Source organism: Carettochelys insculpta, chromosome 2 (genome assembly GCF_033958435.1).
Source record: "Carettochelys insculpta isolate YL-2023 chromosome 2, ASM3395843v1, whole genome shotgun sequence".
NCBI classification, from domain to species: domain Eukaryota; kingdom Metazoa; phylum Chordata; order Testudines; family Carettochelyidae; genus Carettochelys; species Carettochelys insculpta.
This window is the reverse complement of record NC_134138.1, coordinates 240,187,316-240,211,724: the sequence shown is the minus strand read 5'-3', so window position 1 is coordinate 240,211,724 and position 24,409 is coordinate 240,187,316. Positions and strand designations below refer to the sequence as shown.

The following is a 24,409-nucleotide window of genomic DNA, read 5'->3' as shown; positions in this document are numbered from 1 at the left end:
AAGCTAACAGAAGATATGGCATGTAGACAAAGATACAGGTTGGACCTCCCTGGGTCCTCTGCCACCAGCCCCCCAGCCCACCACAGCCTCTGATTCCAGCCCCAGACAGCTGCCCTACTGCTGGGCCTAGCTCCAGTACTGCCCGCTCTGACCCTGCTGTGCTGGCTGTGGCCCCAGCCAGGCTACTAGTCCCAGCCCTGCTGTTGCCAGCTGTGGCCCCTGCTGGGCTGCCAGACGTTGGCTCCAGCTCCACTGATGCTGGCTGCAGCCCCAGTCATGCTTCTGAACAGCGGCCCCAGCACTGCTTCTGCTGACTCCAGCCCAGGGGCTCTTTGGTCCAGGAACATCCATGGTCTGGCAGAACCATGAATGTTGCTGAACCAGAGAATCCCAGTTTTCAGAAGTACAAGAATAGGTTTGGAGTATGTATTGAACATAGCTTTAGTATGGATTAGAACATCTCACTTTTCCATGGCAGGTAAGTAAGATGGATTAGGTGAGTTGTTATTTTACAAAGACCTTCCCTTGAACAAAGGCTTTGTCTTAGGATAAAGTAGGATTTTTGGCACATTATGGCCGTGTCTACACTAGCCCAAAACTTGGAAATGGCCATGCAAATGGCCATTTCGAAGTTTACTAATGAAGCGCTGAAATACATATTCAGTGCCTTATTAGCATGCGGGCAGCCGCGGCACTTCAAAATTGCTGCAGCTTGCTGCCGCGTGGCTCGTCCAGATGGGGCTCCTTTTTGAAAGGGCCCCGCCTACTTCAAAGTCCCCTTATTCCTATGAGCAGATGGGAACAAGGGGACTTAGAAGTAGGCAGGGTCCTTTCAAAAAGGAGCCCTGTCTGGACAAGCTGCGCAGCGGCAAGCCACGTCAATTTCGAAGTGCCGTGGCCACCCGCATGCTAATGAGGTGCTGAATATGTATTTCAGCGCTTCATTAGTAAACTTCGAAATGGCCATTTGCATGGCCATTTCGAAGTTTGGGCTAGTGTAGACATAGCCTATAGCACACTGGCCCTAGAATTGAACTCTTCTGTTCTGGATTAGTGGATTTGTTGATTTTTCCCTAAATCTGGCAAAACTTTTTCTATTTTTAGTAAAATGCAGTTTATACAAAATTTTGCATTACTTGTTAGGAGGAGGCAAGGTTAACAAATAGACATTATGTCTGTAAGCATGTTCAGTAGATCAGTGTGTTTCCTGTTGATAAGGGAAACACTTCCATTTCCCTAAAGAATGGGAATTGAGAGAAAAATCCAGTTATAAATATCAGTTTTAGAAACTCTCCTGTAAACAATTCAATGTGAAATTGAGTGTCACAGGAACAGTTAGTGCAGTTATCAATGCATTCCATGATTGCAGACTCTGGCCAGCAATTCACACAGGCCTTGCATGCACAACATGAAGCAGACTTAATGTCGGCCAGATCTGAGCAAACAATATTGGCCAGAGTGTCTCTAACAAAGAGAACTTTAAGTATTGAAAAACAAAGAGGGCTGCAAAAAGCTGCAACTGAGGAGGAGTAGGGTAAACCCTGGCCTCATGATTGCAGTCAGTCCTCTTTGGTCTCTTATGGTGTGGAGCAACAACCAAGGTATTTTGTAATCCTTCTAGAAGAAGGGACAGATGACTTGGATGAATTGAGAGTGTGCAAGAAGAGTGGCAGCTCTCGTGCCTCTCAGACTTCCCTGGAGCAGTTGTCACTTGTGTCCCATGCTGCTTAAGCATGTGGCCATCAGGAGTCGAAGCCAAAAAGACAGAATAGGGTCTGGATCTTATTTTTAATGATTTTTAATAATGACTCAAATGACGCCTCCCCCAAAAAACCCAGTACTCTGTTACGAGAAGACTAATGGAGGCTGAATTAAAAATTTGTGAACTCTTAATTTAATACTTGTAGGCCACGTCTACACGTGCACGCTACTTCGAAGTAGCGGCGCCAACTTCGAAATAGCGCCCATCACAGCTACACGTGTTGGGCGCTATTTCGAAGTTGAAATCGATGTTAGGCGGCGAGACGTCGAAGCCGCTAACCCCATGAGGGGATGGGAATAGTGCCCTACTTCAAAGTTGAACATCGAAGTAGGGCACGTGTAGACGATCCGCTTCCCGCAACATCGAAATAGCGGGGTCCGCCATGGCGGCCATCAGCCAAGGGGTTGAGAGATGCTCTCTCTCCAGCCCCTGCTGGGCTCTATGGTCACCGTGTGCAGCAGCCCTTAGCCCAGGGCTTCTGGCTGCTGCTGCGGCAGCTGGGGATCCATGCTGCATATACAGGGTCTGCAACCAGTTGTCGGCTCTGTGCATCTTGTGTTGTTTAGTGCAACTGTGTCTGGGAGGGGCCCTTTAAGGGAGCGGCTTGCTGTTGAGTCCGCCCTGTGACCCTGTCTGCGGCTGTTCCTGGAACCCTTATTTCAATGTGTGCTACTTTGGCGTGTAGACGTTCCCTCGCAGTGCCTATTTCGATGTGGTGCTGCCCAACGTTGAAGTTGAACGTCGACGTTGCCAGCCCTGGAGGACGTGTAGACATTATTCATCGAAATAGCTATTTCGATGTCGCTACATCGAAATAAGCTACTTCGATGTAGGGTTCACGTGTAGACGTAGCTGTAGAGTCCATATGCTGCTGTATACAAGTGACTTGTGCACAGAAGCAGAGAAATAAAGGCTTGGGGATCAAGCTCTTGTTCTCATCACTCTCTGACAGTTATAGGTAAAGGAAAGTCTGCATCCTCCCCCACCGAATCTGACGCTGGCTTCTCCAGTCCAGCTCTCTCTGTCTGTAGGCAGAGTTTCACAGCTTTTACAGTGAATTGCTGGGGTGCTCTTCTTACTTGGAACGTGACTCAAAGCCAAGTTAAAATGCTAAGATTTGCAAAGACAAGGAAATGGAGGTAATGGACCAGCACATGAGTCTTTGGGCTTGATATCCAAAATGCCAACACAGCGATAACTGCAGAAGAATAATAGTGCAATAAATAAATAAATAAATGAAAATCTACTTTTGAAGATTAGGGGGAGTTATAGCTGCACTAGTAATGAGCAATATATGCAAATGACCTCTTTCCTCATAATGACTCCATGTAAATAGAGGAGGGGATGAACAAAATGACATTGCAGGGAGGGCTTAATGCTGGATATTCAGGACATTCTCACATTTTAGACCACTGATGAGTTTTGGCTGCATTGTTATAAGCTGCCCTTCCAGGTGTGAACTAGCTGTCTTAATGCAAGAATTTCATTCTGCAAGATTTTGGGCTAGAGTTTCTTGTCCAGCCAAACTACAGCAATAGAAGTGTGGAGGCCACTGACCAGTAAGGTACTTTTGTGGGCCCCAGATCTTAGGTTTAACCAGAGACTGTTCTGGCCCATGGCATACATAGGAGCAGCCCTGGGTTCCTCTGTTACACTCTCAGCACAAAAGCCTCTCTAGTATCCAGTAATTGCTGGTATATGGGATATAGGCAAGAGGTCAAGGGAGATTTGAAGCCTCAGTACAGCCTGATCGCTGGAGTCCCTCTGCTTCCCATTTCACTTCATTTACACAGATCTCAGACATTCTGACATTTCAGATCTTCATGCAATTGTCCCACTTTTCCCCATATTGGCTACGTCTACACGTGAAGCCAACATCGAAATAGCTTATTTCGATGTAGCAACATCGAAATAGGCTATTTCGATGAATAACGTCTACACGTCCTCCAGGGCTGGCAACGTCGATGTTCAACTTCGACGTTGCGCGGCACCACATCGAAGTAGGCGCTGCGAGGGTACGTCTACACGCCAAAGTAGCACACATCGAAATAAGGGTGCCAGGCACAGCCGCAGACAGGGTCACAGGGCGGACTCAACAGCAAGCCGCTCCCTTAAAGGGCCCCTCCCAGATGCAGTTGCACTAAACAACACAAGATACACAGAGCTGACAACTGGTTGCAGACCCTGTGCCTGCAGCATGGATCCCCAGCTGCCGCAGCAGCAGCCAGAAGCCCTGGGCTAAGGGCTGCTGCCCACGGTGACCATAGAGCCCCACAGGGGCTGGAGAGAGAGCATCTCTCAACCCCCCAGCTGATGGCCGCCATGGAGGACCCGGCAATTTCGACGTTGCGGGACGCGGATCATCTACACGGTCCCTACTTCGATGTTGAACGTCGAAGTAGGGCGCTATTCCGATCCCCTCATGAGGTTAGCGACTTCGACGTCTCGCCGCCTAACGTCGAAGTTAACTTCGAAATAGCGCCCGACGCGTGTAGCCGCGACAGGCGCTATTTCGAAGTTAGTGCCGCTACTTCGAAGTAGCGTGCACGTGTAGACACAGCTATTGTCAGGTCTCAGTATAGGGATGCTTGGGCTATGCCTTCCTCTTTTCTCCAAATGTAGTCCCCTGAGCAGCCGGCCAAGAATAGGAGCCTTAAGCCATTGAAGATTTCTTCAAACAAAGAAAAATCTAAGGGTCAGGTCTATTAGCTTTTGAAACGCTTTGTACTATTAGTTTGCGGCTTATGTTTGGTCCACTTGATTGTTGTGATTTTTTATCCTCACGATAACTAAGCAATTTAATAACCATGGGGAGGGGACAGCTCTAATACGAAGGAAAATGCATTGTATGTTTCTAACACAGCATGTTTTACAATTGCACAGTTGTTTTGCAGCTGCATTCATGTTTTTTAAGCTGATGGGAATTGCATTCTCTCATAGTTTACGATTTCTAAAGTAATGGGAAATAATATGATTACAATAATAGAAATGCCCATAACAAAAACGTGTGTGCATCAGATGAACTCAGTGGGAACAGTGTGAGACTATAACAATCAAACTGCAGGTTTTTATACTTCGTCAAACAAAATTTGAGGCAATGGTGAAAATCTTGACCTTTTTGCCTCAGTTTTTGCACCTGTAAAATGGAAAAACTGAGGCGTGGTGAGAAGAAAGTCAAAATTAAAGCTAGTGATGCTTACCCACTTCTGTGAAACCATTTTGAGCTCTTCAGATGAAATTTCTGCATTCAGGTTGGACCTCTATCATCTGGACTTCCCTCGTCATGCAACATCTGTGGCTTGGCATCCCCACTGGGGCTCGTGGGCTGGAGAACTCATAGGGTATCATGCTCAGCAACCCTTTCCCCATGCTCTTAGGGTTTTGGGACTTCCACCAATAGCTCATTTGCGACCTTTAAGCTCCAGGATATGGGGACACTTGGGGGAAGGGTCAGTACAGCTGCTGAGCCCCATGGATGGTAGCCAGGGCTTCACCTCTGCAAAGGTCAGGAGCACAGTCAGGGGACCCATGGCTGATGGCAGGGGCCAGAAGCACAGCCCTACAAGATGCTTCCAGCTCCCAAAACAGTTGGGCTATATATGCATGGCCAAGTTTTCGCAAAATAAATAACAGCAGTTATTTTGAAAAAAACTTTGGCATTGTCTAAATGATGCACACACTATTTTGAAATAAATTCAAAATAAATGGGTGTGTTATTTCAATTGTGCTAAACCTTATTCCCTGAGGAATAATGCCTATTTCAAAATAGGCCATAATAGGCTCCAATGGCACTATTTTGAAATAGCGCTCGGCATTGGAAATGCTATTTCGAAATGCATTTTGTGTGTGGTTGTGTTATTTCAAAATAAGGTGGTTTTAAATATGCATTTTGAAATATCTTATTTCGAAATAGGGCTCTCGTGTAGACACAGTCTTAGAGGGCTCTAACTTACAGTCAGAGTTCAGCAGCAAAATATAGCAGCCAAAGCCCTGACAGGGCAGGGAAGTGAAATCAGGAGACTCTGGCCAGTAGTCAGGACAGAGTCTATAAGCTCAGGCCTTTAAAGAGTGTGGGAAGGCAAAGTCTATAGGCCCAGACCCTCAGACAGGACAGAGCAGGAGGGCAGCAGAGCACTAACAAACACAGGCCTCTTGGTCAATAGTAAGAAGGCTGCTACCCCAGCGGTGGAGTAGCTTGTATAGGGGAATCTGGGCCCACCTAACTCCTCTGCATCCCAGCTCAGGGCCCTCACAGTGACAAATTGGCCTGCCACTAGATCAGCGGAAATCCAGATGCAGCATACTGGTTGGCTCTCGTTTAGCAGCACAGCCAAACTACATTCACCCCAGTGGGCTGCTTCCTTCACTCTCTCTCCTAGTGGGTTGTCTGGTTCCCAGTGTATCGTCCATCTTGTGGGGGTGAACAGCTAATAGCAGCCTCAGTAGCTTCTCTGTGTGTCCAGTGACTGGCCCCTTGGCAGTCCCTCTAATTCTCCAGCACTGCAGCGGTTACTGCTGGGTCTGACCTACATCAGTGGCTGAGAGACCTTCTCCTCTAGTGACTACCCTACAGCACAGCTGGAGGGCCCTTCTTTTATTCTTCCAGTTCCTGTCTCACTCCTCTGCTTCCAGCAGGGTGAGCCCAGGCTTTCTGGCTCTCCCCCGAGGATGGTCATGGCTGTTTCTCTAACAGTCTGAGAGGGAGGACACACTGGTATACATAATATGATTGATACTAGCTGTTAGGAGGACATTCCCTGTACATTTAATGATAATTTAAGGGTCCAGAACCTCAGGACTGGCTGTGATTCACTGCGCAAACCCGCTTTTATGCTTTCTTAATCAAAGAACTGCTTTCAGTTGCGCTGGCTGGAACAGTTCCTTTGGGGCCATTTTGCTGACCCAGAATCATTGACACACAACACTATTTACCAGTGTCCTTCCCTGTCCTGTCTTGAAATGTCTCCTACACCAGAGCATCCCAGACTGAGTGTCATAGAACTATTGCTATACCACCTGGCAATTCCGTACCCCCAAAGCTTTCTAGTTTGAAGAGCTTCTTGGCTTCTGTTCTCCATGAGCAGCACAAAGCAGCTAGACACGGGCTGGTGACCCAGTCCCAGATTTTGAACTATCCCAGATTCAACATATCTGGTAAATTGTTTCAGCACATCTCTAAAGAAAAACAGATAGTGTGGGTAAAAATGGGCTTGCCCACAAAAGCACTAAGGCTCCCTCTGATTCTGGTGGGAATATTTCCCTCAAGTTTCCCCAGTCATTGTGAGAACGCCCTCATTTCTATTGGCTATCAACTGTGCAGCTGCTAACTTGAGTCTCTTCAACATCTCTGTAAATGTGTACTTGGGTGAATATCTCTAAACCTACTTTTTCAAATGTGTGAGTCAGAAGACAAATGGCTGGAGGGCAGTGGCCGGTGGGAGGTTAGCATGTTGGTTTGACACTAACCTGTTGGTTTGTTATGGCATATTAATTTTCCCAAAAACAAGGGACAAAGCCCAGACGAAAGAGGGTGGGTCCACAACTAAATGTCACCCCATCAAAGGGACTTTTATGCCATGATGCTTTTGTACTTTAGTGATTAAAGTCAGTGATTTCTCCTCAACTTTTTGCCATTCCGGGATCACAACCCAAAGTTATTATTAAAAATGTGCCAATTGCTATTTTTCATTCCAATCAGAGTTGTCAGATGGCTTTGTTTCTACAGTACTTGATAGACCAGCTTGCTCTGCTATTTCAACAGGTTGTGGTGGAGAACTCTCCGGCGCATCAGGATCTTTCAGTAGTCCTGGCTACCCAAACACATACCCAGGCAATAAGGAATGTGTCTGGTACATTGACACAGCACCTGGTAGCAGCATTCAACTCACCATTCAGGAACTCGACATTGAATATCACTCAGACTGCAACTATGATGTCTTGGAGGTAAGAGCTTTGGCTGGTGATATGCTGGTTAAGATGTTGCTGTCTGGAGCACAGAAACAAAACTCGCACTTCCAGAACAGGCCATATCCTCCAATCTCCTTTCTTTGACAATGGTCAGAGTTTTTGGAAGAGATGTTTATTTCTTTGGCTGTAGATCTACAGCCTCAATCAAGAACAGGGTCCTGTTGTACTAGGAACTGTATGTACACATCGTAAAAGGACCTTTTACTCTTTAAATAAAATGCATAACTGGTCAGGACAATGCCATAAGTATACAGTTTCCTCATACCAGAGGATGAGCAGGGAAGCAGCTAACTGAGGTGAAAGCCCTTTGGAGAGCCCTGCAGTAAGGGGATTACTGTGATAGGTCATCCAAATGGCAGAAAAGGGGAACCTCTGTTCTGGGACAAATGAGCATGTTAATCTCTAGTCAGAAACATCTCTTGGCTCTACACAGCCAAATACCCTGGTCCTTCAGCAGCCAGGCATGCAGAGACATAACACAATTGAAACTGGGCTACTTGATTCTTATGTGTCTCTGCTTGGAGAGGAAGCTAAGGTCCTCATCTTGCAAAGACTTATGCACATGCTTACCTTTTTGGGGTTTTGCAGGACTGGTGCTTAATGGAGTAGCTCCATTACTTCAGCTTCAGTAGCAGACACGATTGCTGCTATTTTGTGTCATAGCTGATATGTCATATTCCAGCAGTGATCCCTGGTACACTTGTACGGGTGCACATACCACTTCGTCACAGTGCCTAGAAAACCCATACTCCTGATTATAAGATGTGAGCAGCATAGCTTTCCATGTCTGTGCAATTACCTTGGGGCAGGGGCTAATGGCCTCATGATTATTTTAGCACCACACAGCTCCATTACTTAAATTGAATACCAGGGGTGGAGCTTTCTGTTGACATTAAGGATATGTTTATGCTAATATGGGTCTAAAAGACCCATATTAGGGTGAGGTACAGTTATTGCAGTAATTACTGTGATGGTGCATGCCCACACTACCCTCTCTGGGTCAGGAGTGATCGTCAACCCTTAAAGAGACAGCGCGGGGAGCTGATAGCCCAGTGTTTCAGTGCTGCTGGCATCTCCCTGCCTGGAGTCTAGCTGCCCCCACAGTATCCCAGGCTCCCGGGGGTTGGTACTTGGGGTATGAGAATCACACTGCACACCCATTTGATGCTCTGGGGATGGTAACCTGGCATTTGGGGGATGGGGGCCATAGTGCCTGCTCCCCTGGCACTCAAGGGATGGAGGCTATGCCACCCACTCACCTAGTGGTTGCGGGGATCGGGGTATGTGGGCAGACCACAGCTGAGCCTGAAATGTGAGTGGGGGCTTTGCGCTCCTGCAGGCGAAGGGGGTGAGAGAGGGGCAGGATGGGTTACATCAGGGTGGAGGCTATGCCTCTGGAGAAGCTGGAGTTATGATGCTGGTGTAGTCGGACACATACATCAGCAGGATGAAGGCTGTAGTGTAGACTCTGATATAATTAATTTGACATAAGCTGCTTTACATCAGCCTCACTGTGTAGTGCAGGCCACCCTTGTATTGGTTAGTTTCTAACTCATTAGAGTAGAAATCACAAGTTCAAATCAAATTATTACCCTAGTTCAGTGGAAATAGAAGCTGATGGTTAACTATTATCTCAGGCTGTTATAAGTTGGCTGTTTTCTCTGCTGCAGTTTGGTACAATGGTCTTATTGAATGGGAGTGCCAGGCTACAAAGGTCTGCAAAACCCTACCAGAATCTAGAAGTCCCAGCTTGTGTCACTAGTGATGCATTCAAGCCAGCACTCTGCACTGAGAAAGCACACTTCAGCATTGGTTTCTTTTTAAAAAACAAAGGCAAAACTGTTGCAGTTTAGGAGTCTTAAGTCAGGTGCTTGCATTCATATTTCATTACCTAGCTGAAAAGTAGCGAAAAATAGAATACAATGCCAATGTAGTACAGTACAAATGTAAATAGCCGCATAACCAAACAACTGTTTCACAACTCACAAAAGGAGAAAGGAAATGGAGAGTCCAAATGAAAAGAAAAACTCTAGAAAAGAGAAGACAGACGACAGTCACACACTAATTGTAGCAAATCCCTGACTCCCCACAATACCTGCAATGTCTGCCAACAAGGATTGGATTCCTCCTCAACCTGGAGAGCACCAATGACATTGCAATTTATACTTGCACTAATTCAATAAGACCTAACACAAATATGTGTACTTAAGCAGGGAAATCACATCCCAGGTCGTTGTGTAGACAGGCTAGCAGTAGTTCACCCAAATTTCAAAATATTGGCCAACTGTTAGAAAGCTCCAAGCCTCATCAGCAGAATATAGCTCCCCTCGGACATTCAAAAGCCACTTCTTTGGGGTGCAAGAACCTATAGATGATGACATTTTTGCTTTTGGAAATCCACTTTGAAATCTGGCACTTCCAGCACATGCATTCTAGAAAAACAATAAATGCAGTTTCCAGTGCTTCAGAATGGTCCCACGTTAAGTTGACACAGGCCACTGTGATCATTCTTCAGACTTTTCATGGTATGAGGTCTTAAGTTGGGAAAAATTCAGTTGAGTTCAGTTGCCTTTTAAAATACTGAATGTACCAGACCTTGAAAATAATAGTTTCCTTGGCATGTACTCCAGTGAAAAAAAGATGACGCTTGATTGGGGCATTTTCCTGGCTTTTGACTGGGCATTTTTACATTTTAAAATAATTGAAAAAATCCCTGTTGGGTAATAATGAAGAGTTTAACCTTGAAAACACAGTTTCTGTTGAAAATACACACACAGAAAAATTATGTTTCCTTTGTTAGCTATTTAATTTCCCATTTATTGTCCATTAGCATTTAGCAAATTTCACAGGGGAATTTTGTGCTGCTGTAACAAGATGGGAGTGTGGACTGGAAATTAAATGATTTTGCCAGTGTATCCTTCCCGTTTACTTAAAAATAAAGAGTCAGGTTGATTAGCTCTGAGAGCTACAAATAACTTTGTCTCTCCATCAAAGCCTATTCCCCTCTTACCAACCAGTCAGTTGAAACAGGGAGCAGTTTTATTCTCAGAAATCTGTGTCATGATGATAGCTGGCCACATAAAAACAGCCTTTCTGTTGCTCGTAACGCTGGAATGCTAACTTGATTGTAACAATAAATGGAGCTAACAGAGCAGAAGCAAAAGATGAAAACAGACTAAAACCACCAGACTTGTTGGGACTCCCAGCACCCCAGTCAGTCAATCAAAAAAAAATCATGTTATCTCTAAATCAAGTGCTCTAGTCAGACAGATTATTTTTAACTATGGTTTTACAGCTCAGACATGCTGCAGTTCTTCATGAACCACACCCTAGAATTCTTTCCATCCTTTCTCCCTTCTTTTGTTTTAGATCTTCATATGGTAACTATTGGCTTCTTTTCTCTGTAGCCAAAAGTAACATTTTATTGCTTTTTGTCATGGCAACACTGTGGCTTGTGTTTGCTTCAGCCCTTGTGAAAGTATCTGATTAGCTGAATTGGCAGGAAGGGGAAAAGGAAATCCCCTCCTAACTGTCATGAAGCAACACAACTGTTAGGCTTTGATGAGCTCTTTTAATTTTGAAATTGTATGGAAGGCCAATGTGAAACAGGCTGATAACATAAAAGAAACTAAAGGAAATTTCAGTTTCCACTAACTTTCTTCTTCCCTCTACCTTTTTGGTTTTATGGTCTCAGCAATAAGTATAACCATTTGTGATTGGCCAAATTCACCACAGAAATCAGGGGATTTTATGTCAGGGTTGAATTTGGTCAACAGCATGAAGGTATAAACACATTAGCCATGTCTACACTACAGAGTTTTCTCAACAAAACTCGCATTTTGTCGACAAAGCCCCTGAAGCGTCTAAACCTAAAATGTATTCTGTTGACATACTGTTGATCGAACTCTGCACTTTTGTTGACAGATTTATGTTTCTCTCCCACGAGGCAGGATGCCTGTCTTGACAGAATCTGTCAACAAAACGGTAGTTTAGATGCTCCAGAGGGGAATGGGGGGACTTTTGTCAACAGAACAGTCCTCCATGGCACTGGCCAGCTGGACCCAGGAGACACCCTGCCCACAGCAAACACAGCTCTATGCTGTCTGCCATTGGCCATGCTTATAGGCGTAGGGAGCCTGGGAAACCCTATAGCAGGAAGCAGACAGCACACTCGCAGCGGAGGTTCTGCTCTCTCTGCTGCCAGCTCTACAGCCACTCCTGAAGCCAGAGGAAGCCATGGTAGCAACACAGCCACCCCGTGACCCCTGTGTTCCCGCCAGGGAGCAAGAAAAGGATGCCCAGGACCTACCTTGGGGGTCAAGGAGGCAGGCCCCCTCCTGGACAGAGCCAGAGATTAGGGACCTACAGCTGGGTCTCCACCATCCAGACGGAAAGCAGCCACCCTGCCCAGACCTCGGAACAGGTCCAGGTCAAAATTAAGAAAATGCACCAGGGCTGTGGTCTGCAAGGTGTGGTGCACGCTTGGCACTGCAGCCAGCAGTGTCAGGATCAGCTAGCTGTTCCCACCGTGCGAGGGTGAGAAGCGAAAAGTTGTAGCCTGCTGATGACCCATGTCCACACAAGTCAAACCCCACCTCCCAGTGGTGCAGACTGGCAACTGCCTCTGTAAGGAAGCAGGCTAACGGGGCTCTGTCCGCCTGGAGAGGGATGGGCTCTGCCAGGTTTGAAATCTGCCCAAGACACGCCTCATGACAACTAGCATAACTAACTCCATACCAGATCGGTCGTCGCCCAGCTTAACAAGGACCACGCATTCCATCGTCCACCAGGAAGGTTGCGTTAAGTCAGCTACTGGTGAACCAAAAACTTTGCGCACAAGAAGATACCAAACCGTAGGCATATGGAACGTAAGATCACTCAATCAGGCAGGTAAACTTAAAGAACTGACCTACGAAATGAAAAACTACACCTGGCATATCCTTGGACTCTGCGAAGTAAGATGGAAACATTTTGGGGAGCTCAGAACAGACAAAGGCCATTTGTTCTATTACAGTGGAGAAGAAGATAAACACCTTAAGGGAGTAGGTTTCCTAATCCATAAAGACATCAAGAACTCAGTTCTGGCTTGCTGCTCAATATCTAGCAGGATCATGTCCATACACTTGAAAGCTTCACCATTCAACATTACCGTCATTCAAGTGTACGCACTGATTACTGACCATGATGATGATTACACGGAAAGTTTCTACAGTCAACTTCAGAATATCATAGATGCAATCCCGAAAAAAGATATTGTAATTGTACAAAGTGACTGGAATGCCAAAATAGGCATGGATGCCATAAACAACTGGCAGAATTTCATTGGGCCCTCCTGTAATGAAGTGACTAATGACCGAGGCTTCCGATTATTGGAATTTGCCAGCTACAATAACTTAGCAGTAGCAAATACACTGGCAGCCCATAAACCATCAATATGTTGGACCTGGCACAGCCACGATGGACAACATCATAATCAGGTAGATTACATCCAAACTAAAAAGCGTTTCTGGTCTGGTGTGAACATACACAAGACATGTAGCTTCCCGGGAGCAGACATTGGGAGCAATCATAACCTGGTCCTAATGAGTTTTAAGATATGACTGAAAAAGATTTCTAAACCAAAGAACAGTCGCATTAAATTTAATCTGGACCGGCTTCAAGACCCGAATACTGTCAACGAGTTCCAAGCTATGATAGGAGGGAAATTTGCTCCCCTGCTCACACTTGAGCAAGACCTAGAAACACTCACTAAAAGCTTTGAAAACATAGTCACAGAAACAGCTACAGAGATGCTTGGAACATATCATCCCAAAAAGAAACAATGGATTGCAGATGAGATTTTGAACCTTTGTGACCAAAGAAGAGAACTTAAGAAAAAGAAAAAATCAGCTGAAGGAGCAACACAGTATAGGATAATTAACAACAAAATAAAAACCAGTATGAAAGCAGCAAAAGAAAATTGGATCGAAAACTGCTGTTTAGAGATTGAAAAGAGCCTAAATGCAAACAACAGTAAGAAAGCTTTTAAAACTATTGAAGGGTTAACACAGACTATAGAACACAGAATAAGCACCATACAAGACAAAACTGGCAACTGCCTCACTGAAGAGAAGACATTATAAACAGATGGACGGAATACTGCTCTGAGCTCTACAACTATAACTCCAATGGAGATCCCAATGTTCTGAAAGTTAACCACCCAACAGAAGAAACAAACTTCTCCATCCTACGGGGGAAGTTGAAGCAGCCATTAAATTGCTAAAGGCAGGCAAATCACCTGGCATAGATAACATCCCATCTGAACTTGTAAAAAATGGAGGCAGCAGTATGGTTGACATGATGATTTGTAACAAAATATGGCAGAGTGAAGAATGGTCAACAACTTGGACTAAATCACTAATTATAATGCTTCCTAAAAAAGAAAACCTACAGTTATGTGGAAATTACAGGACCATTAGCTTAATTAGCCACCCTAGTAAGGTGATACTGAAAATCATACTGAACAGACTAACACCCCAAGCTCAGAAGATTATTTCTGAAGAACAAGCTGGTTTTCGATCAGGCAGGAGTATAACTGAACAGATTTTCAACCTATCTCTACTCTGTCAGAAATACAATTCACATCAGCAAGACCTGTACCTTGTTTTTATTGATTTTAAAAAGGCCTTCTACAGCGTTTGGCATGCAGCACTGTGGGCAACAATGAAGGAATTTAACATCAACAGTCAACTCACTGACATAATAAAAAATGTATAAGAAAAGGCCAGTAGTGCAGTATTATTCAATGGTGCCGTTGGTGCCTGGTTCCATACCACTGTAGGAGTACCACTGTAGCATACTCTCTCCTACACTTTTTAACATCTTTCTGGAATGTATCATGGTAGATGCTCTAGATTACCACTCTGGAACCGTAAGTATTCGCGGTCAATCTATAACCAGCTTACGTTTCACAGATGACATTGTTGGACTGGCAGGGAGTGAAAAAGAACTAGATAACCTTGTTAAATGCCTAGACAAAACTTCAATAAAATATGGCATGGAAATAAACGCAGAAAAGAAAAAATTCATGACCAACAATCCTAGGGGTATATCTGCACAAATATCCATAAAACAACAGAAATTGGAAGAAGTAAAACAATTTAAATACTTAGGGTCGATCGTCTCTGATACAGGTACAAAATCAGAACTACTCACCAGAACAGCAATAACAACCGCAGCAATGGCAAAATTAAAACCAATCTGAAAAGACAAAAACATATCCCTAAAGTCAAAAGTAAGGTTCACGCAAGCTCTTGTACACTTCATCTTTTTATATGCTTGTGAGACCTGGACTCTGACAGCAGAACTAGAGTGCAAGATCAAGGCCCTTGAAATGAGGCTATACCGCAAGCTTCTTAACATCCCTTATACGGCACGTATTAGTAATGAAGAGGTCAGAAACATCATCAACTCAGCAACAGGACCTCATCACGACCTACTATCCAGAGTAAAAAAGAGAAAACTAAGATGGTATGGACACGCAACGAGATCATCAGGCCTGTCCAAGACCATACTGCAAGGCACAGTCAATGGCAAAAGGAGATGTGGCAGACAGAAAAAGCAATAAGAACATAAGAACATAAGAATGGCCATACTGGGTCAGACCAAATGTCCATCCAGCCCAGTATCCCGTCTGCCGACAGTGGCCAATGCCAGGTGCCCCAGAGAAGGAGAACAGAAGACAATGATCAAGTGATTTATCTCCTGCCATCCGTCTCCTGCCCTTGTACTGAAGGCTAGGGCACCATACTTTACCCCTGGCTAATAGCCATTTATGGACCTAACCTGCAAAAATTTATCAAGCTCTTTTTTAAACCCTAATAGAGTCCTGGCCTTCACAGCCTCCTCCGGCAAGGAGTTCCACAGGTTGACTGTGCGCTGTGTGAAGAAAAATTTCCTTTTATTAGTTTTGAACCTACTACCCATCAATTTCATTTGATGTCCCCTAGTTCTTCTATTATGGGAAAAGGTAAATAATTTTTCTATATTCACTTTCTCCACACCATTCATGATTTTATATACCTCTGTCATATCGCCCCTCAATCGCCTCTTTTCCAGACTGAAAAGTCCCAGTCTCTCTAGCCTATCCCCATATGACACCCATTCCAAACCCCTAATCATCTTAGTCACCCTTTTCTGAACCTTTTCTAATGCCAATATATCTTTTTTGAGGTGAGGAGACCACATCTGCACACAGTACTCAAGATGTGGGCGTACCATAGTTTTATATAGGGGAAGTATGATATCTTTTGTCTTATTATCTATCCCATTTTTAATAATTCCTAACATCCTATTTGCTTTACTAACTGCCTCTGCACACTGCGTGGTGTCTTCAGAGAACTATCCACTATAACTCCAAGATCCCTTTCCTGATCTGTCGTAGCTAAATTTGACCCCATCATGTTGTACGTGTAATTTGGGTTATTTTTTCCAATGTGCATTACCTTACACTTACCCACATTAAATTTCATTTGCCATTTTGCTGCCCAATCACTCAGTTTGCTGAGATCTTTTTGTAGTTCTTCACAATCCCTTTTGGTTTTGACTGTCCTGAACAACTTGGTGTCATCTGCAAACTTTGCCACCTCACTGCTTACCTCATTTTCTAGATCATTGATGAACAAGTTGAACAGGATCGGTCCCAGGACTGACCCCTGGGGAACACCACTAGTTACCCGCCTCCATTGTGAAAATTTATTCCAACCCTTTGTTTTCTGTCTTTTAACCAATTCCCGATCCATGAAAGGATCTTTCCTCCTATCCCATGACCGCCTAATTTACATAAAAGCCTTTGGTGTGGGACCATGTCAAAGGCTTTCTGGAAATCTAGGTATATTATGTCCACTGGGTGCCCCTTGTCCGCATGTTTATTAACCCCTTCAAAGAATTCTAATAGATTAGTTAGACACGACTTCCCTCTGCAGAAACCATGCTGACTTTTGCCCAACAATTCGTGCTCTTCTACATGCCTTGCAATTTTATTCTTTACTATTGTTTCTACTAATTTGCCTGGTACTGATGTTAGACTTATCGGTCTATAATTGCCAGGGTCTCTTCTGGAGCCTTTTTTAAATATTGGCGTTATATTGGCCGTCTTCCAGTCATTGGGTACCGAAGCAGATTTAAAGGATTGGTTACAAACCACTGTTAATAACTCCGCAATTTCACATTTGAGTTCTTTCAGAACCCTTGGGTGAATACCGTCTGGTCCTGGAGACTTGTTACTATTCAGCTTATCAATTAACTCCAAAACCTCCTCTAATGTCACTTCAATCTGGGAGAGTTCCTCAGATTTGTCACCTAAAAAGGCTGGCTCAGATTTAGGAACCTCTGTAACATCCTCAGCCGTGAAGACTGAAGCAAAGAAATCATTTAATTGCACCGCAATGGCACTGTCTTCCTTGATCGCTCCTTTTATATCTTTATCGTCCAAGGGCCCCACTGCTTTTTTAGCGGGCTTCCTGCTTCTAATGTATTTAAAAAACATTTTACTATAGTTTTTTGAATTTTTGGCTCGCTGTTCCTCAAAATCTGTTTTGGCTTTTCTTACTACATTATGACACTTAATTTGGGAGTGTTTATGTTCCTTTCTATTTTCCTCACTAGGATCTGACTTCCACTTTTTAAAAGCTGCCCTTTTCTCTCTCACTGCCTTTTTAACATGGCTGTTAAGCCATGGTGGTTCTTTGTTAGGTCTCTTACTGTGTTTTTTTATTTGGGGTATACATGTAAGTTGGGCCTCTAGTATGGTGTCTTTAAACAGTTTCCATGCAGCTTCCAGGGATTTTAGTTTAGTTACTCTACCTTTTAGTTTCTGTTTAACTAGCTTCCTCATTTTAGTGTAATTCCCCTTTTTGAAATTAAATGCCAGAGTGTTTGACCGCTGCGGTGTTCTTCCCAACACAGGAATATTAAAAGTTATTATATTGTGGTCACTATTTCCAAGCGGTCCAGTAACAGTTACCTCTTGGACCAGATCCTGCTTTCCAGTCAGGACTAGATCGAGAATTGACTCTCCCCTTGTGGGTTCCTGTACAAGCTGCTCCAAGAAGCAGTCATTTAAGGCATCAAGAAATTTAATCTCTGAATCCCGTCCTGAGGTGACATGTACCCAATCAATATGGGGATAATTGAAATTTCCTATTATTACTGTGTTTTTTATTGTGATAGCCTCTTTAATCTCCCTTAACATTTCAGCATCACTATCACTGTCCTGGTTAGGTGGTCGGTAATATATTCCTAATGCCATATTCATATTAGAGGAATGAATTGTTATCCATAATGATTCTATGGAACATATTGATTCTTTTAGGATTTTTGTTTCATTTGATTCTATGTTATCCTTCACATATAGTACCACTCCGCCACCCGCACGACCTGTTCTGTCTTTCCGATATGATTTATATCCCGGTATGATGGTGTCCCACTGATTGTCTTCATTCCACCATGTTTCTGTGATGCCTATTATGTCAACTTCCTCCTTTGATATGAGGTACTCCAGTTCACCCATCTTATTAGACAGACTCCTAGCATTTGTGTAAAAGCACTTTAAAAAACTACCACTATTTATATGTCCGCCTTTCACAGAGGCCTTGGATTTTTTTATATGCGATTGTTTCACATCTGATCTTGCCCATATATTATTTCCCACGTTCCCTATCTGACTAACTTCTAGGGCATCCCTATCTATGGAGCCTCGTGTAAGAGAAGTCTCCGTCCGATCCACGTGCTCCCCCGCACCAATTGGCTTTCCCCCACCTCTTAGTTTAAAAACTGCTCTACGACCTTTTTAATGTTTAATGCCAGCAGTCTGGATCCACCTTGATTTAGGTGGAGCCCATCATTCCTGTATAGGCTCCCCCTACCCCAAAAGTGTCCCCAGTTCCTAATAAATCTAAACTCCTCTTCCCTACACCATCGTCTCATCCACGCATTGAGACTCTGAAGTTCTGCCTGTCTATCTGGCCCTGCGCGTGGAACTGGAAGCATTTCAGAGAATGCCACCATAGATGTTCTGGATTTCAGTCTCTTTCCTAGTAACCTAACTTTGGCCTCCAGAACATCTCTTCTACCCTTCCCTATGTCATTGGTACCGACATGTACCATGACCACCGGCTTCTCCCCAGCACTGCCCATAAGTCTGTCTAGATGCCTCGAGAGATCTGCAACCTTCGCACCAGGCAGGCAAGTCACCATACTGTTCTTCCGGTCATCACAAACCCAACTATCTATATTTCTAATGATCGAATCCTCCACTACTAAAACCTGCTTCTTCATAACAGCTGGTGCTCCCTCCCCCGGAGAAGTATCCTTGGTGCGAGAGGATACAATAGCACCCTCTGGAAGGAGGGTCCCAACTATGGGATGGTTTCCCTCTGCTCCCATTGACTGCTCTCCTTCCCTGAGCCTTTCATCCTCCGTAACAGCATCAGGACTGTCAGATTGGAGGTGGGACAGCCCTACTATGTCCCGGAAAGTCTCATCAACAAACACCTCTGCCTTCCTTAGCTCCTCCAGTTCAGCCACCCTGGCCTCCAAAGCATGCACTCAGTCTCTGAGGGCCAGGAGCTCCTTGCATCGAGCGCACACATACGCCACCCGCCCACAGGGTAGGTAGTCATACATATTGCACTCGACACAATAAACAGGATAGCCCCCACTCTGCTGCTGGGCTTCTGCCTCCATTTCCTACTCTAATTATATATGAGGGTTTAATTAAATGTTTCAGACAGAGGTTGTTATAAAGGATTCAAGTTTAAGGGCAATAGAAGTCACTGGCTCCCTCCAAGCTCCCCCTCTAAACTCCCCTCTCAAAACTCCCTCCTGTTCGCAAGCACCAGGTCACAAAGCTCCCTGGTCTCTTACTAGCGGGCTTTAAGTGCTCGGCCTCCCTGATAGCTCCTCCCTCTGCCTACAGCTCAGCCAGTCAGCACATGGTGTTTCAATTCAAACCTAATCAAGACTCACAGCTTCCAACTGCCTGCCTGAGCACACGGCCTTTCAAACAAACACTCAGCTCAGCACTCCAAACTCCAAACAAACACACACACACAAGCCCAGAACCCCCAAACACAAGCAGCCACTTACCCCAAGGTGCTTTAGTTTGCTCCTTCCTTCTCCTCCTCCAGGAGAGCCTCTCAAAACTCCCTCCTGTTCGCAAGCACCCGGTTGCAAAGCTCAATGGATAGACAACATTAAAGAATGGACAGAGATGAGCTTTGCTGCAACTCAAGAATTGGCACATGACTGCCAAAGATGGAGAGACACTATAAAGAACATTGTTACGAAGGTGCTCCAATGACCTCGGTCAAGGGACTGATGATGATGATGATGACGACGACCAGGGCTATATGTGGGCCTGGGATGCTGCACAGAGGTTGGTAGTAGGACAAGCAAGCTGCCCGTACAATGAGGAGCTGCCCCAGTTCCTGCAGGCCAAAGGCACTTCCCCTTCACCAGCATCCTGGACACCTCCAAGGATCCCCCCTCCCCCTGCCCACAGAGCACGAAGTGCAGCCAAAGGAACAGCAGCCCAGGACTCAGGCAGAGCCCGAGCTGGAGGGTGACACCATGTCCATGGCCAGCGACAGGACCCTGGTGATCATCTTGGAGTCAGGCCCCTCCTCCAGCCAGGACACTTCCAGGGCATCCGCAGACCTTTTTGAGGGACTCTCTGGTGAGTGTCCCCCCATGTCACCCACCCCAGGGCACGGCAGGGGCAGGTGCAGACAGGGCGTGCCACGAGCCTCCCCAGGCCAGGTCAGGTGGGACTCCACCCTGCAGGCTTAGCATGTGCACACATGTGCAAGACAGCATGTCCAACCACGCAGCCTTAGGGCCTGGGTGCCAGCCTGCTGCCAGCCCCACGGGAAGCTGCACTAGTCCAAGGGCCCTGAGGGAGGGGTGGCCTGACTGCCCCTGTCATGGCTGGGAGTGGGACAGCCACATGGGCGATGGCCTGACTCCACACACACCACCAGAGACTGCAGCCCTCAGTTCACGGGCACACCCACAGGCAACAGGCAACACCTGCCCCCATGGACAGCGCCCCAAGCTGTACATGTGTGGGGGGGGCCCCAGGGAGGACCAGGCTGCACACAGCCTTCCTGCCACCCGTGCAGGGACCACACCATGGCCGGACATCCTGCCTTGGCCAACAGCCCATCGGTGGGGGGTGGGAGGACTGGCCAAGTCCCTGGCATGCCACAGACTCCTAGTGCAGCAGGGCCCGCCTGTGCTCCCAGGACATCCTTGTCCCCCAGCCCAGGGCTGGGGGCGGCCACTCATGGTGGAGGGAAGAGCCTTGGGAGCCATGTGGCAGGAAGGACCCACCTTCTCTCCCCATTGTCTCCCTTACGGGTGCACTGTCAGAGGATGGGCCAACCCCAATCCCCCACCAGGGCCAGCCAGCCCCAGGGAGCAATTGGGACCAGGCATGTTGCCAGGACCATCAGTGTTGGTGCCCCTCTGTGGTTGGGGCAAGCCCATGACTGAAGAGCCTGTCACTGGGGCAAGGAGGACCGGGGGCTTTGGGTGGGTTGCTGACCTCCTGGAGCAGCAGCTGCAGGCTGATGAGGTGCAGTGAGCATGGGACTCAGAGTGGCAGGCAAGAGCGTGGGACCAGCTGATATCCCACCTAGATGCCATCACCAGTGTCTGACGGGACCAGTTGGACCAGCCACCCATACCTATTGGCTCCATTTCCCCATCTCCCCCACTCCTCCTGCCCCTGCTCCCACTCTTGTTCACCCTGCCCCACTGCCTTGCCCCCACAGGACATCCCCTAGGCTGTCCTGGAGGCTGATAGCCACAGCTGCCCCCTGTCCCTCATTCCCCCCACTGTGCCTGCCCCCTGTCCTCCAGGCCCCCTTGCTCCTCCCCACTGAGCCTGAGCCCATTGCAGGCCTTCCCCACCCATATCTCCCCATGCTCCCAGCCTCATTCCAGTCCCAGTGGGGACCCTGAACCTACGGCAGGTTGTTCCACAGCAAATGCTGCTCATGGTCCCTCTCCCCAATGGGGTCATAGCTCCTCACCCCCTCCCTATACCAAGGCCTGCCACTCACTGTCCCATGCCCCCCCTTCCATGTTTGGATGCCTGCACCCCATCTCCCTTGACCCCCCCATGTATATAATTTCCCAGCTGTTGACTTTGTACACAGTTCATAGCACAATTTATTTTGCACACTGGTTTTTTTTTTTTGTGGACAGTAACATTTTTATTTTTTCACCACCCCACGTCCCTCAGTATTGTGAAGTGGTCAGGAGTGTGGATGGAAAAAAGGAGAGGTGATGTTGGCGGGGGGTGGGTGAAGGGAGGGGTCATGGTGAAGGACAGGGTGGGGCTATGGGCCCAAGACCCCTGCTAGAGGTGTCCTGGTGGCCCTTTGAGGTCCCTGGGAGAATCTTTCCCTCAGGGCCTCCTGGATCCACAGCCCATCCTGATGGGCCTGGTGGATGGGGGCTGTGCCTGGCTTTCACAGGTATGGCCAGCATCTACCCCCCACCATAGGAGGAAGGTGCCTTCCCCTCCACAGGGTTGTGGAAGGCACTGCGTGCCCACACAACTTGGGGGACATTCTACTTCCCCACGTCCAGGTGTGTCAGGAGACACCTGAACCATGCCTTCAAACACCAGAAGACACACTCCACCTGGTTCCATGGCCAGTTCAGGTGGGCATTAAACAGCTCCTGGGAGGGGTCCAGGTATCTGGTGTGGGGCCTCATGAGTCAGGGCAGGCAGGGGTAGGCGGCATCCCCCACCATGCACAATGGCATGTCCAAGTCCCCGACAGCCAGCTCCTGGCAGGGAACAAAGTTGCCCACCTTTATCCTCCGTAACGGGCTAGAGTTGCGGAACATGTGGGCTACATGTGCCCAGCCCTTCCATCTGACGTACCCATAGATGAACTGTCCCTGGTGATTGACCAGGGCCTGCAGCATAATGGAGTAACACCCCTTTCTGTTGATGAACCGAGCCGTACTGTGGTCCAGGATGCGGATGGGAATGTGGGTTCTGTTGATGGCCCCCAAACAGTTGGGGACCCCCAAGGTGTCAAATCCAGCCATGATCACATCTATGGTCACAGTAGTGTAGACATACCTATTGAGGACAAGTGGGAACACAGTGAGTAAATTTACACTACAGCATTACATCTCTACAGCTGCACTGCAGGAGCATGTCTGGTGAAGATGTACTATGCAAATGGCAGAGCACTCTCCCCTCTGTGTAAGTACTCCACCTGGGTGAGAAGCATAAGCCACATTGATGGGACAGCATCTCCTATTGACAAAGTGCCAGTGTGGACAGTGTGAAACTTGCATTACTCAGGGAGTCCTTTTTTCAGACCTCGGAGCAAGATAAGTTAGACAAACTTAGGCTGTAGTGGAGACCTCCCTGAGAATATTTGAGAAACATATGCATTATTTTCATTTAATTTGAATGACTGGTTTTTTTGCCAAATATTGTTCCCGGACAATAGATGATTCAGAACACATGTTTGTGGCTATAATCTATGTGAAAGCTCTGAGTCAGGGAGGAAGATAGCAAGCAAGAAAGAAGTGGATCACATTGTGAGCAGGTTTTGTTCTGACACTTAAAGGAGTTGTTTGCCCACTCAAACATCCACATAGTGAGGTTTAGATGTTGAAAATGAGCTTCAAGCATTCATTATGAATGTAACCAGCAATCTCATTCATTGTGATTTCTCCAGAATGTCTTTAGACAATTGGTGACAGAAGAGCTTATAGATTGAAGTCATGATGTATCTCTCCAGAAGCCACATGTCTGCTCCTGTCCAAAATTAAAGTAAACATTCAGGCAATTAGGCTTGTGAAATCCTCTACTGAAAACAAAGACAGAATCCTCTGGGTGTAAAAGCATAATTTTTTCAAAACCCATTTATTTGTTACTCCCTAGGAGGATTGAAGGTGAAGAGTTGAAGGTGATGCTTTGTCACTTGCACTGAATGTTTTTGATAGCAAAAGTCAAACTTGTTTTTTTCGCTCCATGTTCTGAAGGGCCGGGGAAGGTGTGCCATGCCATTGTGATAATTCACAATGAAGCAAGCCATGTAGAGCAGGCTGGCATTTATCCTTGGTGTTTAGGGGTGGTGGCACTAGTTCAGGATTCTAAAGGCTTGACCTAAACTTTGGCCTGGAGCCTAGACAGCACATGGACCATTTCCAAGGCTCAGAGTTTGTTAAAAAAATCATAGTTGCTCATATCTGTGTAGAAATGACACGTGGAAAGTCTGTTCTTGTGGTATTTCCATCCCAAAGCCTCAAGGTGAATTCACGGGGCTTTTCTGAACCTACTGAAGTTCACCAGATTATTAAAATACAGGGACAGACTCAGCTTGTTTTCTATTTATGTCTGCTAGCAGAATTCTAAGCACAAGGACTTGATAGCAGAAAGCTTGCTGGGGTTTGTTACCACAATTTCTCATCCTCTAGGAGCTGGGTACTAGGACAGGGTAAAGCTGAAGTCACGGTAGAGAAGCCAAGCCAAAGGTCAGAAGCAGAGTCACGACCAGAAATAGGACAGGGAGTCAGAGACTAAGCTAGAAGTCAAGGCTGGGTTGGAATAGGGCTGGAGCAAGAACTGGAGTTAGGCCAGAGAGGGACTGGAACAAGGACTTG

General features: G+C 46.3%; 1 protein-coding gene across 1 annotated transcript in view; it reads left to right on the top strand.

The window, feature by feature from the left end:
• Positions 1 to 24,409, top strand: part of CUBN (cubilin) — a 250,358-nt gene that overhangs the window by 114,143 nt on the left and 111,806 nt on the right. The window contains exon 30 of the mRNA XM_074985503.1: positions 7,524 to 7,705. Within this exon, the coding sequence (XP_074841604.1) occupies positions 7,524 to 7,705 (182 nt within the window). The remainder of the gene's footprint in view (positions 1 to 7,523; positions 7,706 to 24,409) is intronic.